General features: G+C 49.6%; 2 protein-coding genes across 3 annotated transcripts in view; one reads left to right on the forward strand and one right to left on the reverse strand.

The window, feature by feature from the left end:
* The window catches only part of TRN1 (transportin 1), a 96,022-nt gene that overhangs the window by 3,542 nt on the left and 76,232 nt on the right, over positions 1 to 16,248 (reverse strand). For both annotated transcript variants that reach the window (XM_086484978.1, XM_086484971.1), the window contains exon 16: positions 173 to 247. In XM_086484978.1, the coding sequence (XP_086341104.1) occupies positions 173 to 247 (75 nt within the window). The remainder of the gene's footprint in view (positions 1 to 172; positions 248 to 16,248) is intronic.
* LOC147462692 (uncharacterized) lies at positions 2,009 to 2,819 on the forward strand. Its single transcript, XM_086527096.1, has one exon. It carries the CDS (start codon positions 2,079 to 2,081, stop codon positions 2,796 to 2,798), a length of 720 nt encoding a protein of 239 aa, XP_086383222.1. The 5' UTR covers positions 2,009 to 2,078; the 3' UTR covers positions 2,799 to 2,819.

Genomic DNA, 16,248 nt, shown 5'->3' on the forward strand with positions numbered 1-16,248 from the left:
TGAATCCACAAAAAGGCCCAAAATCATCTCAAATGGAAAGCACAAGTTCTATACACATTGCAGACAGTTTCTTTTCTGCAGTCAAGACTTAAAAAAACTGACTTTCCCTTTGTCAACACATATAGCCTCCTGAAATAACCCCATGAGCAGGTTGTTTCACACATATGCTTACCTGATATTTACTAAAAGCATACATAAGGTGTTGTAGAATGAGGTCGAGCCGTGGAGACAATTCTTCAGCTGCTTCCTGTGTAAAATTAGCAACGCAAATCTCTCTCTCTCTCTCTCTCTCTCTCTCTCTCTCTCTCTCTCTCTCTCTCTCTCTCTCTCTCTCTCTCTCTCTCTCTCTCTCTCTCTCTCTCTCTCTCTCTCTCTCTCTCGCGATCTTGCCTTTTCCCCTTGCCGCTCTAATCTCCGGCATTACTTCCTGCATATGAGCGATCTGCGAGAGGGTGAGATCATCCCCAAGAAAGATGCCAGTCTCTTTAAGAGTTGGTCTTTTCTTCAAGAATGACTTCTTTGCCTCTCTCTCGCGATCTTGCCTTTTCCCCTTGCCGCTCTAATCTCCGGCATTACTTCCTGCATATGCGCGATCTGCGAGAGGGTGAGATCATCCCCGAGAAAGATGCCAGTCTCTTTAAGAGTTGGTCTTTTCTTCAAGAATGACTTCTTTGCCTCCATGGAGGGAAAACGGAGGATGAATGCTCTTTCTTTTGAGGTTTCTCCACTGCCTCCATTTTTCTTTATGCTGCCCACTCTCCATGCCCTTGTGTGTGTCGGCTCATGAATCCCCATCAAGGCTGTGAGTTCTTTTACTTCTTCGTCCACATTGCCTTAGTCTTTAAGACCGCAAATTCTCACATGTAAAGCGCGCACCCTTCTCCTCTGCTCCTCCTCCAGTGTCTGGTTAATGATGTTGTTTGGTGTGGACGTGGGCGTTATCTCCTTGTCTTTTCCTTTCTTGGCCACCTTGATCCATTTCTCGGCTTCGTCCGCCTTCTGTTGGGTTTCGGTAAGAACATCCACCCAAGAAGTCGTCATTTCTTTGTGCTGTTCTTCTCCCTCTTTGATGGCCCGTACTTGTTCCTTGATCATGTTGATTTCTTCGATTACCGAGGGTTGCAGTTCGCCCTCTTCCATTGTGTTTCTTGATCGGGCTTCGGCGAGTTCTTTCTTGAGTGACGCGATCTCTTCCTCTTGGGTCGTCACTCGGCTTATTTTGCTCTCTTGGATCAGCACACGTCCTTCGAGTATGTTTATTGTGCCCCAGAGACTATGGTTCATTTTGGTAATGGTCTCCGTCATTTCTTCTTTACATTTTTGAATGGCATTCTCTAGGGGGTCGGCTTTATCGTTCGTCTTCTTCATGCTCGATCGCCGTCCGCAAGGGGGTGAGGCCGTTGGGCGTGCGTGGGGGGGGGGGGGGGGGGGGGGGCCGCAAGGGAGTCGCTAGATGCACGGGTGCACCCACCCTAGCGGCGGTCTCGGCGAGTGGTGGAGCGCGCGGCGGTACGGCCGGGGGAGATAGTGGTAGTTATAGATTGGAGAGAGAGAGAGAGAGAGAGGGGGGGGGGGGGGGGGGGGGGGGGGGGGGGGGGGGGGGGTGGGGGGGGGGGGGGGGGAAAAAAAAATTATTAATTTCCTACGCGTAGAGGATAGACATCCTACGTGTGAAAGAAAAAAACGGGGAGGGCAGGGACAATCTACGCGTACGAGAGGGGGGTAGACATACTACGCGTAGGGAATGATGGCACATGCTACGCGTAGAGAATAGAGGCTAGGGCAGCGTGCAGCGAGGGGGGGGGGGGGGGGGGGGGGGGGGGGGGGGGGCTCGGCACGGTGCCACGGTGGTGTGGCGCGCGAGCAGGGCAGGGCAGAGGGCGCGCGAGTGCAGGCAGCGTGGGCGCAAGGGGCAGCGGGGACGGGGGTGCAACGCGGGGCGGCAACGTGCAGACGTCACGGCACGGCAGAGCAACAGCAGGGGGGGGAGGCGAGCAAGAGAGAGAGAGAGAGAGAGAGAGAGAGAGAGAGAGAGAGAGAGAGAGAGAGAGAGAGAGAGAGAGAGAGAGGCTAGGTACATGTGGGTGAGACTGAAAGCAGAGACAGGCAGATACCTCTATCTAGCTATTTGTTACTTCCCCTCGAGTACATCAGTTTATGCACCACCCAGAGGACAGTCCCCTTTCTCTATTTTGGATGATGACATATGGGAGTTCTCTAGGGACGGTGACATTATCATCCTCGGGAACTTCAATGCTAGGATTGCCCATCACCAAGCAGTGTTTTATGATACTTCAGAGGAAATGCTAAGAGAGATAGATGTGGAAGAAACGGGCCTTTCCAGGCTACCGCACGATATGGAACATACTGAGTATGGGCGACACCTGATAGACATGGGCACTGCACATGGATTGGCCATCTTGAACGGCCTACAGAGATTTTCTGCTGCGGGAGGTTTTACATGCTTCCCACACAGACATGGAGCCAGCACGGTGGACTCTATCATGGCACAACCGAACCTCATCTCTAGTATCCAGGATCTCACAGTTGCGGTCGGGGTGGCAGTGGATCATGCTCTGGTGTCAATGACCATCTCCTTCCAGTTCAGTGTAGCACACAGGCCACGAGTAGCAGCCCCTACTCACTACACATTCACAAGGGAGACGGACTCTGTATACATGGACGGAATCTACACACGCCTATGCACTAAAGACCCGGGGCGACCTCTGGAGGAGCTAACTACTATACTGACACAGACATTACATGAGGCAGCAGCAGAAGCATACCCACACACCTAGCCTGAGCAGAGCCGCCGATCTGGGAGCATGCCTCAGAACAGCTAGTACGATGAGGAGTGCCGCCAGACTAGAGCCAGACTTCAGAGGGAGGTGTTGTTGGGGGACATCACTCACAGACAGTCACAGATGAACTTCCGACGCCTGGTGCAACGGAAGAAGAGGGCTTTTTTGGCTCGACTCGAAAAGGATCTATATCAACTATTCTTGAGTCAGGACTCGCGCGAGGCGTGGCAGCTCTTTCATGAGAAGTCCCCCCCCCCCCCCCCCCCTCTGCTATTTCCTCCACAGAGACCTCGGGTCATTACGCATCATCTCTGTACACAGTACCTAGATAGCCGCCCCTCCCCAACCCCCCTGATCCATGCCCACACACATGTGTCTTTTTCACCGCTGAGATGGTGAAAAAAGCTATTGACAGGATGAAGACTGGGAGAGCATATGATCATGAGGGCCTAGTCACTGAGCATTTCATGCATGCCAAAGACTTACTAGAAGAGCTTCTAGCAGTTATGTTTAACCGTGCCATGTGTGAGGGCCTACCGGACACTTGGAGCCTATCTACGATCGTACCTATCTTCAAATCAAGAGACCCCATGCAGCCTGGGAACTATCGCACTATTATGATTGGGCACACACTGGCAAGATTGTATGCATCCTTTCTTGAGGCAGAGAGGGAAGGACTGCGGGCAACTGGGCAGGCAGGGTTCAGGAGAGGCTTCTCTACTCTTGACCACATCTTGACACTCAGGGCTATCATCGAGGAAGGCAGATCTCATAGGAGACGGATCTACTGTAGCTTTGTGGACTTCCGCAAAGCTTTTGACGCAGTACCCAGAGCTAGATTGATGCGCAGATTACAGGAAATGGGAGTACCCACAGAGCTCATTTGGGGGATCATGGCATTATACAGATCAATAGTAGGGCATGTACGCACCCCGGAGGGACTCTCAATACCGGTTCACTCCACTATTGGGGTGAAGCAGGGTTGCCCGCTCTCTCCTACTCTTTTCGGTATGTATGTGATTGAGGTTTCTGACTACATTGACAGGGACGGGGATAAAGGTGCACAGTTGGCAGGGACATGGATTCCACTTTTGTTATATGCGGACGATATTGTATTGATCTCCGAAACCCCAAAGGGAATGCAACGCCAATTGGATGCTTTGCATACGTTTGCCCACGAAAGTGGTTTGTCTGTCAACCTTGGTAAAACCAAGGTTATGGTGTTTAATACCACTCCACAGTGGATCAGGAGATCAGCACCTGCATTCACATACGGCCAGGAGACTGTGGAGTACACAGACGCTTACACTTACCTTGGAGTGGTTTTTACTGGACCCACATTCTCACTCAGAAGAGCAGCAGAGACCAGACTGACTAGAGCCCATGCAGCATTGGGTAGATTAGAGAGGATGTGTTCGCAGGTTCAGTTTCAAGAACCCCAGACGAAGCACTGGCTTTTCGACACCTTGGTGGCCTCAGCATTGCTCTATGGGGCTGAGATATGGGGACCTTCATTGGATCACCACGGGAGGCCGGGTCGCACAGATGAATGGGGGAACATGGAGAAACCTCTCGTCTCTAGGATCTCGCGGCTCATTAGAGCCAAGGCATCAGTACCACGGGCCATTATCCGAGCAGAGCTGGCGGCCCCCCCACTAGTGGTAGAGGCGCTCACCAGATCAGCTTCCTTCATAAACCGCACATGGGAACTTCCCAGAGACAGATATGCTCGCATGGCACTTGAGTCCTCTCGACAGTTAGCCATACAAGGAGATACAACATGCTGGTATGGGGAGATGACATCATGGTTTCAGGCGCATGGGTTCAGCATAGACAGGCTGCCACCATTCCAGTACTCATTGGATGCACCATCTCTCATTCTTACACAGTCGGAGATCACCAAGCTCATCCGCCAAGACCTGACCCAGCTAGACACCGGGAGGACATGGATACAACCAGCACAAGAACTGGGCACGAAGATGGCTTTCTACCGAGCCCACCTTCTCTAGCTTACGGAAGATGGTTTTGTGATGAGACCCAGATACATGGATACCCACCTGTCTCATGGGATATGGTGTGCTATTGGCCAGTTACGCACATCGTCTCACCAGCTGCGGATTGAAACCGGGAGATACAGCGGAGTACCAGCAGAGGCCAGGACATGCCCCTTGTGTGACATGGAACCTGAGACAGAGTTGCATTACACATGCCGCTGCCCCGTCTACTACGAGATACGAGGCCGCTTCCATTACTTGTTCAGAGAGGGTTTTGGACCACTCTCAAGAGTAATGGGATACGAAGATCAAAGATGCCTGGGTTTGTTCTTGCTCGAGCTACGCAGAAATAGAGAGATCTTGATGAATGGCGAGGCTAACCAGTGTTAAAGACGGATTACAGACTTCTTCAGAGCAGACACGGGACAGCCGCAAGAGCCACTCCCATAGCAGAGCTCCCCCCCGTCTCACACCAGAGGCACACTGATTGACCGAGTGATTGAACTAGGGAAATCCAGGCGCCCACGACTGTGCAAGACTACACAGCATCGACGGAGGCTATGTCAAAAGATTCAGAGCACGCTGGCCAGGCATGCATGACGCCCGGTCAGACTACTAACCATGGAGGAAATTGATGAGATTCGCCAACGATCGATGCTAGATCTTTTGTGATTCGGCTATCCCAACTAGCCGCCCATCTTTGCTTAGTTTTTGGCTTAGCTCACATCGACCAATCTAGAATCCCATAATATATATCTTTGTTTTGTACTGTTGATTAGGTTATTTTGTTACTCTGACTTTGTCTCAGATCCCCCACCTTGTAACTTTCTGGTCTCATAGGTCACTATGGCCTTTTGAAGACGTTAATATAACATTTCATTTCATTTCTCTCTCTCTCTCTCTCTCTCTCTCTCTCTCTCTCTCTCTCTCTCTCTCTCTCTCTCTCTCTCTCTCTCTCTCTCTCTCTCTCTCTCTCTCTCTCTCTCTCTCTCTCTCTCTCTCTCTCTCTCCCCCCCCCATTTTTTGCTTAGTCTTTTGCTTGGTTCACATCGATCAACTTAGGACCCCATAGTATATATCTTTGTTTTGTACTATTGTTAGGTTATTTTGTTACTCTGACTTTGTATCAGATCCACCACTTTGTAACTTTCGGGTCTCATAGGTCATTATGGCCTTTTGAAGACGTTAATATAACATTTCATTTCATTTCATTTCTCCGTCTGTAGATCCCGTCCATGTATACAGAATCCGTCTCCCGTGTGAATGTGTAGCGAGTAGGGGCTGCTACCCGTGGCCTGTGTGCTACACTGAACTGGAAGGAGATGGTCATCGACACCAGAGCATGATCCACTGCCACCCCGACCGGTCTGGGCCCAACTGTGAGATCCTGGATACTAGAGATGAGATTCGGCTGTGCCATGACAGTCCACTGTGCTGGCTCCATGTCTGTGTGGGAAGCATGTAAAACCTCCCGCAGCAGGAAATCTCTGTAGGCCGTTCAAGATGGCCAATCCATGTGCGGTGCCCATGTCTATCAGGTGTCGCCCATACTCAGTATATTCCACATCGTGTGATAGTCTGGACAGGCCCGTCTCTACAACATCTAGCTCTCTAAGCATCTCCTCTAAAGTATCATAAAACACTGTCTAGTGATGGGCAGTCCTAGCATTGAAGTCCCCTAGGATGATAATGTCACCATCCCTAGAGAACTCCCATATGTCATCATCCAAAATAGACAAAGGGGACTGTCCTCTGGGTGATGCATAAACTGATGTCCTCGGGGGAAAGTAGCAGATAGCTAGGTAGAGATATCTTCCTGTCTCTGCTTTCAATCTCACCCACATGTACCTAGCCTGCTCATCCCTGCGGGCTATATGTATCAGTGGATGCAGATCCTCTCTAAATAACACTGCCACTCCCCCCGAGCCCCGCCCTCTGTGCTCTGAGCGTGTCTCCTATCTGTAAGCTGTCTCCCATCTGTATCCAGTGATGTGAGGCATGGATTGCCCAGGGGCCTGGTGTGTCTCAGAGTAAAAGATGATGTCTCTTCCAGTAAAGCTATCCTCAAAAGCACCCACATCAAGACGCATAGATCCATTACAGTTCCAAGCAACCACTTTGAGTGTGGTCCCATAAGTCCAGCACAGTCATGTGGAGCGTCGCTCTAGTATTACTGCTTTTCCATCTCGGTAAAAGGCAATCTTGCCTTTTTCCCTTGCCGCTCTAATCTTTGGCATTACTTCCTGGCATTGTACAGATCAGTAGTAGGGCATGTACGCACCCCGGAGGGACTTTCTACACCAGTTCACTCCAGTATTGGGGTGAAGCAGGGCTGCCCGCTCTCTCCTACTCTTTTCGGTATGTATGTGGATGAGGTTTCTGACTACATTGACAGGGACGGGGATAAAGGTGCACAGTTGGCAGGGACATGGATTCCACTTTTGTTATATGCGGACGATATTGTATTGATCTCCGAATCCCCAGAGGGAATGCAACGTCAATTGGATGGTTTGCATACGTTTGCCCACGAAAGTGGTTTGTCTGTCAACCTTGGTAAAACCAAGGTTATGGTGTTTAATACCACCCCACAGTGGATCAGGAGATCAGCACCTACATTCACATACGGCCAAGAGACTGTGGAGTACACAGAGGCTTACACTCACCTTGGAGTGGTTTTTAGCGGACCTGCATTCTCAATCAAAAGAGCAGCAGAGACCAGACTGACTAGAGCCCACGCAGTTGAGTAGATTGGAGAGGATGTGTTCGCAGGTTCAGTTTCAGGAGCCCCGGACGACGCTCTGGCTCTTTGACACTTTGGTAGCTTCAGCATTGCTTTATGGAGCTGAGATATGGGGACCTTCATTGGATCACCGCGGGAGGCCAGGTCGCACAGACGGATGGGGGAACATGGAGAAACCTCTCGTCTCTATGATCTCGCGGCTCATAAGAGCCAAGGCATCAGTACCACGGGCCATTATCCGAGCAGAGCTAGCGGCCCCCCCACTAGTGTTGAGGCGCTCACTCAGATCAGTCTCCTTCATAAACCGCACATGGGCACTTCCTAGAGAAGATATATGCTCGCATAGCACTTGAGTCCTCTCGACAGTTAGCCATACAAGGAGATACAACATGCTGGTATGGGGAGATGACATCATGGTCTCAGGCGCATGGGTTCAGCATAGACAGGCTGCCACCATTCCAGTACTCACTGGATGCACCATCTCTCACTCTTACACAGTCAGAGATCACCAAGCTCATCCGCCAAGACCTGACCCAGCTAGACACCAGGAGGACATGGATACAACCAACACAGGAACTGGGCACGAAGATGGCTTTCTACAAAGACCACCTTCTCCAACTTACGGAAGATGGTTTTGTGACGAGACCCAGATACATGGATACCCACTTGTCTCATGGGATACGATGTACTATTGGCCAGTTACGCACATCTTCGCACCAGATGCGGATTGTGATTGGGAGATACAGCGGAGTACCAGCAGAGGCCAGGACATGCCCCTTGTGTGACATGGAACCTGAGACAGAGCTGCATTATACATGCCGCTGCCCCGTCTACTACGAGATACGAGGCCGCTTCCATTGCTTGTTCAGAGAGGGTTTTGGACCACTCTCAAGAATCATGGGATACGAAGATCAGAGATGCCTAGGTTTGTTCTTGCTCGAGCTGCGCAGACACAGAGATAGCCCGATGAATGGCGAGGTTAGCCAGTCTCCAAAACGGATCACAAACTTCTTCATAGCAGACATGGGGCAGCCGCAAGAGCCACTCCTACAACAGAGCTCCCCCTCGTCTCACACCAGAGGCACACTGATCGACCGAGAGGTTGAACTGGGGAAATCCAGGCTCCCACGACTGCGGAGGACTACACAGCATCGACGGAGGTTACGTATGAAGATGCGGAGCACGCTGGCCAGGCATGCACGACGCCCAGTCAAACGACTAACCATGGAGGAAATTGATGAGATTCGCCAACGACCAATGCTAGATCTGTTGTGATTCAGCTATCCCAAAAAACCGCCCATTTTTGCTTAATTTTCGCTTAGTTTTTGCTTAATTCACATCGACCAATCTAGGATAGCACAGTATACTGTTGTTATGTTATTTTGTTACTCTGACTTTGTATCAGATCCACCACCTTGTTACTTTCTTGTCTCATAGGTCACTAAGGCCTTCTGAAGACGTTAATATAACATTTCATTTCATTTCATCTCTCTCTCTCTCTCTCTCTCTCTCTCTCTCTCTCTCTCTCTCTCTCTCTCTCTCTCTCTCTCTCTCTCTCTCTCTCTCTCTCTCTCTCTCTCTCTCTCTCTCTCTCTCTCTCTCTCTCTCTCTCTCTCTCTCTCTCTCTACTCTCTCTCTCTCTCTACTCTCTCTCTCTCTCTCTCTCTCTCTCTCTCTCTCTCTCTCTCTCTCTCTCTCTGTGGAAAAATCAGGGCTGTATATTACTGAGTACAATATAATCCCCAACGGATGCCAAAATAGCCTGTCACGTGGGGTGTACAAGCTGAATGTAAGGATGAGAGCCACTATAGTGACAACTCGACTAGTACAATCTCATGGTGGTCTGTGTGATGAGTGGAGGAGAAACCACTGAGGGGGGCATAATGCCATATAATCTGACCACCTGTAAGTGTGAAAAAGAGTGGAGCTCGGGCCCAACGCCGAAGAAAGGCAAATCGTCGAGCCTCGGCTTCTCTAGATGTACCCGAGGAAGAATCCCACTGCCAAATCAGGGTGTGAATGATGTCTAGCCAAATGGCAGTAAGGGTATCCTGAAGGAGCTGTGGAGCCGCACTGAGAATGTGAAGACAACGAGCTCTCCAAATATTCCATAGTATAATGCTAGTGATGACTGAAAAAACTTCATCACGTGTCTGAGGATCCACCTGCCATGCGATCTGTGGTAACATAGCCAAAGTTCCTCGCCGATAACCAGTCGAGGTAAGCATAAGAGCTGGATCTGTGTCTGAGCCCTCGTAGAAAAGATGCGGTCCGGGCATCGGCATCAACCATGAGACAGAACCCCAAGTGAGAAATCCATCCTGAACACCTGCTCTGCTAAGTAAAAAGCAAACTGGTAGCCACACTATATGAGAAGAGGAGCATGACCAAAGACAGTGTGCAGGTGACTCATGTAGTCGCGAAGGACATCGAGTGCATAACGGATCATGACCCAAAGTAGCTAGCCAAGTCCCAACTGGAAGTCCTGCATGTGCAATCATCCACATGAAAAAAGAAATACGACGAGCCGCATGTAAATCCCAAATGGCTGACCAAAACTGTTCTAGATAGGCATGGGAGAGACCTGAATGTAACCAGAAACGCATACGAGTGGGCTGCTCTAGGTGCTGTCTCATCAATGCGAATCTTCCAATTCTGACATTGTACTCAAAAAATGATACATGTGCACCGGTGGGGTTAGAGTGAGGCCAATGCCACTCTCCTGGGTCCCAATAAAGCTGAGATAAGGCACGACCCTCCCACACCCAAAGCCTCCAAAGGGCGGCATCAACGGATGCGAAACGAGGGTCAACACAACGACACTTCACGCGAGAGCCAACTACTCGTATGGCCTCCCATCGAGCGCCGGGGTAGACAAGGTGCGGAGAGGTGGTAGCATATGTCAATCTAGCATGAATCCCCTAAGAGTCTGAATCAACTGTGAACAGCATGGTGTCTAAACGAACTAATAAGAGAGTGCTCTGAGCAAAGAGACCTTCCTAGCCACTATGTGGAGGCATCTGAACCGTGCCTCACATCACTGCATCCCACTGTGAAGGAACGGCGGAGTCAATCTCAAGAAGTCTGTCTGTCACCCCGCGACCAATGTCATAATGTTGTGCTATAAAATCTGCATCCAGCATACGCGTCTCATGAAACAACCGCATAGAGGCAGCAGGGCCAGTGTCCCAAGCAGCCCTGTCAATTGGAGTCCTCTCTCCAAGCTGACAGAGTGGGTTAACCGAAGAATCAAGAACTGCATCATTCCAAATGAGAGGCTGGCGCTCAATCTCCTCACGACATGAGGGAGGTGAGCGTATGAGAGCTCGTCGCATGGAAACCCAAATCTGAAGGAGTGATCGGATGAAGGGTGAGAGAGTGCGGGTGGACAAGGGGGCATCCGTAAAGAGAAAACGATACCATGTATGCCAAGTATGACCATCTCTAGTGCCGAGGCGTGGAGTTGCTGTGCAAAGAGCGGCCTGAAGAAGCATCTTCTAAGGTTCTTGGCCGGGAAAAAGACCCCGAACAATAAGCTTGGTAAGAAGAGCGCGACACTGTAATTCTGGATCAATAATGCCAAGGCCTCCCTCTGACCTAGGTCGAATAATCGTGGACCAGCGAACGCGAGCACGAGTATCAGTAGTCCCATCTGTGCCACTCCATAAAAAGTTCTACACTAGTCTGCGGAGCTGAGCTATCACTCCAGAATGTAGCATCCAACAAGAGCCCGTAAACCATACTGTAGCCAGAATGACCTGGTTGACGACCAATGCACAGCCAGCCAACGACAGATGACGTGAAGACCAATGACATAGCTTCCTGCGAATAGACTGTAGTACGGGTGCAAACTGCTGCTGTAGTAGACTGTAGTGCGAATAGACTGTAGTACGGGTGAAACGTCAAATCCAACCTGAAAGCCCAGATATCTGCATGTCTGACCCGGCTGCAGCCATGTGAAACCATCAGCTACCCCCTAAGTAGGTATGTCATCACTGCCAACCAGTAACCCATAGGATTTATGCCAATTAATACGTGCACCACTGGCAATGCAAAAAACCGACAAGGCCTCCCGCATGGCATCAAGAGCTGCTAGCAAATAGTGCAACATCAGCATAGTGTCATCAGCGAACTCCTGATCGATAAGGTCCGGAGCTGAAGGTACTGGCATGGTCAAGCCACGAAATGCATGACTCTGAGCACGAAGAAAATCTGACATAGTCTCTCCAACAAACAGATACAGATATGCTGCTAAAGGACATCCCTGTCGTACAGATCGAGAGAGCTCAAAACTGCGACTGACACGACCCACTAATAGTAATAGTACTGCTGGCAGTCCTGAAGAGAGCGGAAATGAACCTGCGATCCATCGCGAGGGAAACCCATCCTGGCTAATGATCCTTCGAGAAAGTCCCACTCAACACGATCGTATGCTTTCTCGAAGTCAAGAATGAAAAAAGGGCGAGAGGTTCATAAGATGATTTGGCCCACCTCTACTGCCTCATAAAAAGTGAAGATATTATCCAGTATGCATCGATCCATGACAAAGCTGTCTGAGAAGTATGAATAATATCTGGTAAGAACGGTCGCAAGCGATGGGCAGATCAGTAACGCTAATATCTTCTAGACCGAAGGGAGTAGGGTAATAGGTCTCCACTGGCGGAGCTGAGTGGTGTCACCCCCTTTCGGAATAAGAGATATGAGACCTGAGCAAAGATCCGGATGCATATATCCTGATGCAAAGATGTCCTGACAACCGCGAAGCAGTGGTATATGCAATACATCCCAATAAGTCAAAAAGAAAGCTCTAGTGAGGCCATCCTCTCATGGACAGGAGGATGGATCGAGACTCTCGATAGCAGCATGAAGCTCTGCAAGCATGTAGGGTGCCAACAAGATCTCGGCCATAGTATTTGTACAACGGCATCGGGTGTGATGCCAGATCTGCTCACGGGCAAGTGAAACCTCAGTAGTGCATACATCAGCAGTGAACAATGCCTCAAAACAATCTGCAAACATATCAAGAATAACATCAGGATGCATATGAAGTGTCCCCTGAGCATCGCACAAAGTCCGAAGGGTGGTGCCACGAGGGAGCTCTTTATGCGTGGCGAATGATCACGGCAGTAAATACTAGACTAAGTAATGCAATGAGCAAGGAACTCGCCAGGGGGACCACAATAAGAAGCACCCGTGGACCATAAGTCACGAATCTGTTGCTGCAAAACTTCAGTGGTGAGAACACTGTCAGGGATGCGGCAGCCCCGTCTCTGTGCTGAGGATCTAGTGAAGGAGATAAACAATGAGATGGGTAAGTGATCTGAGAGGCTGGTCCCTCTCCAAATAGTAGTAAATCCACCTAGAGCAGCTGCCCAAGGGCCAATGTAAAAACGATCAAGTCACTCTAATAATCTCCCCTGCTGTCTCTGAAACCCCCACGAGTAATGAAGTGTAGCAGGGTGATGACCAAAAGAGAGTATGTGCCATGCATCAACACCTTGAATAGCTAGAAGAAATTGATCCCAAGCTGATTGCTCATCGGGAGAAATGGATGATAGAACAGGAGGTGTGATGGATCGCCAATCAGAGTCGCTTTTGACATTGTTGAAGTCACCTCCAACAACCCAAGAGTCTACAGCAAGTAGAACAGTAGCCAAGGAGGTCCAAAAAGTAGCCCTCTCCCGAGGAGTAGTGGGTGCGTAGACTGACATAAAACCAATGATAGAGTCCTGAATCCGAAGAGACACATAGACTGCTCTGCCAGCGACAAGGGTGCCATGCTGCTGAACTGAGGCCAAGTAACGTGGCCCCACTGAAATGCATACACCGCAACTCTGTCCATGAATGCCCAAAGCAGGCTCCCAAAAAGTGTGAGCGCCGGAGGGCATGAGATTACCAAAGGGAGTGGCAATCTTATGCTCACAATGCCTACTACATGAGCCAGTAAATCTCTGCTAAGTAAAAGCTTGCGGGAACCTCTTACTCGAGAAGTCTGTAAACCATTAGCATTCCAAGAAACTACATGTAAATCCATAGTCTGCATGAAAGAATTGGTAAAGCATCTGACTAACTGCGCATCTTATTGGAGGCAGTTGGGCAATCCAAGGGGTGAGCTTCGAGCGGTAGGAAAGCAACCCGCAAGCCCTCTCTAAAATATGGCGTCTCATTGCACCAACTGCGGACCTCAGCTTGTTTACATTGCATTACCGATGTTTCAGCTTAGAAACCCCAAATGCGCATAGACATAGGAAGCACCACATCTGAGGATACATGAATGACCATAGGCAATGAATAGCAAGCATAAACATCACTCCATTCCATAGCACCAATACAAGAAGGGAAGTGTGGAGACAGTACATCCGGAGCGGAAGTAGACAACCATGAATGAAGCTGAGCCATAGATTGGGCATGCACAAAATGTAGAACCTGATCCTCAGACCATTCCTGAGCTACGTGGAATGGAAGGAAAAGGAATGGGTGGGCTGAGAGCGACTGCCTGTTAAAGAGGGAACACAACCTCGCTTGTGATGCATAAGGTAGAGCTGCACCCGCAGTGGTCCTTCTGAGTCACCGCACATTTCAGCCCGATGAGTGCCCTAGGAAAGAGGGCAAGAGCTGAGAAAACTGCGTGGGACGTAAGTATGAGCGACTGAGGGGGATGATCTATCTGCATGGGAATAGAGATCTCGGGAAGAGAGAAAGGAACGGGCGCGAGAACGGCAACAGCAGGAGGAGCTGGTAGCAGAGGTAAGTGATCCTGTGCTGAAGAAGAAGAAGAATCGCGAGGAGAAGCAGGGGGTAATGGGGTGGTGGAAACTTGAGAGGGAGCAGGAGAGGTAACACTAGGGGCTGCATGCGGTGTAGGTTGCTGACGAGGACGGAATGAATGGTTACGACCCAATGTCTGCCATGCAGTCTCATTAGGAACTGAAGCGGAGGGAGGGACATGGAGGGTCGAAGCTCGAGGAGCACCTGCATGCTGTCGAGGTGCTTGAGAACTAGTAGGAGGAACCGATTGTTGACGTTGACCACGTGGCTAAGCATGAGTGCCAGGAGCCGGCTGTTGTTGTCGCCGATGGCGTGGCAGGGTGGGGCAATCTCATGCGAAGTGTCGCATCTCGTGACAACGTACGCCACCTTACCGTGTGAGCCGAGTAAAGAATGAAAAGATTATGAACCCAGTGAAAGACCTCTTGGAAAAGGGTCTTGTCCAGCCTAGTACTGCACCGTATTGCTCTCCAGTGTTGTTGGTTTTGAAGAAAGACGGATCTTGGAGAATGTGCATCGATTATAGAGCTCTCAACAAATCACCATCAACAACAGATTTCCAATTCCTAGGATCGATGATATACTCGACAGGTTACAGGGATCCTCGTGCTTTAGCAGGATTGACTTGAAGAGTGGATATCATCAGATCAGGATAGCGCCAAGAGATGTCTACAAGACAGCTTTTTGGACGACTTTTGGGTTATTTGAGTTTTTGGTGATGCCTTTTGGCTTAACCAATGCTCCTGCGACATTTAACCGAATGATGGACAGGATTTTTCGAGAGTACAGGCTATTTGTTGGCACTTTCTTTGACGACATAATTGTTTTCTCCAAGAATGAGGCACAACACACAGATCATCTGCTTCAAGTCTTTCAGGCATTACGAGATCACACGTTAGTGATTAATGCAAAGAAAAGTGAATTTTTCCTACCAAAGATACACTTTTTGGGACACATTGTGTCAGCAGCAGGAGTGCAAATGGACCCGGCCAAGATAGAGACTATCCGTGATTGGCCCGATTTGAGGAATGTCCATGAACTTACAAGCTTCTTGGGACTGTGTTCGTACTACAGGCGGTTCATACGAAAGTTTGTAGAGGTTGCTTCCCCTTTGCATACCTTGACACAGAAAGGAGTACCTTTTTCGTGGGGACCAACAGAGGTGACTACCTTTCGGACATTGAAAGAGAAATTGACTACGGGACCTATTTTGACTTTGTCGGACTTGCAGAAGCCATTTGAAGTATATTGTGATGCTTGTGGTCGTAGTCTGGGTGCGGTCTTGATGCAAGAAGGCCATGTCATAGCTTACGAGAGCCGTTTGTTCTCTAGGCCGGAGATGACACGCTTGAAATGAAGGAGGATGATTGGGTGCTCTTACGTTTTGAGAAGGCACGCCTAAGAAAGCTTAGTATGCGATACTACGGACCTTTCCAGATTACTGAAAAGATAAATCATGTCTCCTTCCGATTGAAAATGCTAGATACTTGGAGGATTCACAATGCATTGCATGTGAGTCTCTTGAAACCTGTTAAGGGTGATGTGCCTGATGATGGGGAACCTGATGAGCAACCCGAAGTGGAAGAAAACGAGGAGACCCTTGTTCCTGAACAAATTTTGGCACATATGGATACGAAGAAAGGTAAAGTCCGAAGGCGGTACTTGGTTAAGTTCAAGAACTTTCCTGCATTTGATGCGAAGTGGATGGAGGAGGAGGACCTAGCAGATACTCCTCGGATTGTGAAACTTTACCTGGATGTTTTGGTTTAGCATAGTCTACTCCAAACGGAACCCAGAATTCAGCTTGGCCGGAGATCTGGTGCAGTGGGATGCACAAGAGGGGAGTCACTCCGCTCCTTTGTCAACAGATGCCTTGATTTTGATACTAAAATCACTGATGTCTCTTTGAGCTTCAGGGATACTAAGAGCTGACAGTATTCTGCTG

The sequence above is a fragment of the Adiantum capillus-veneris genome, chromosome 2 (genome assembly GCF_014529385.1).
Source record: "Adiantum capillus-veneris isolate H3 chromosome 2, ASM1452938v2, whole genome shotgun sequence".
NCBI lineage: Eukaryota > Viridiplantae > Streptophyta > Polypodiopsida > Polypodiales > Pteridaceae > Adiantum > Adiantum capillus-veneris.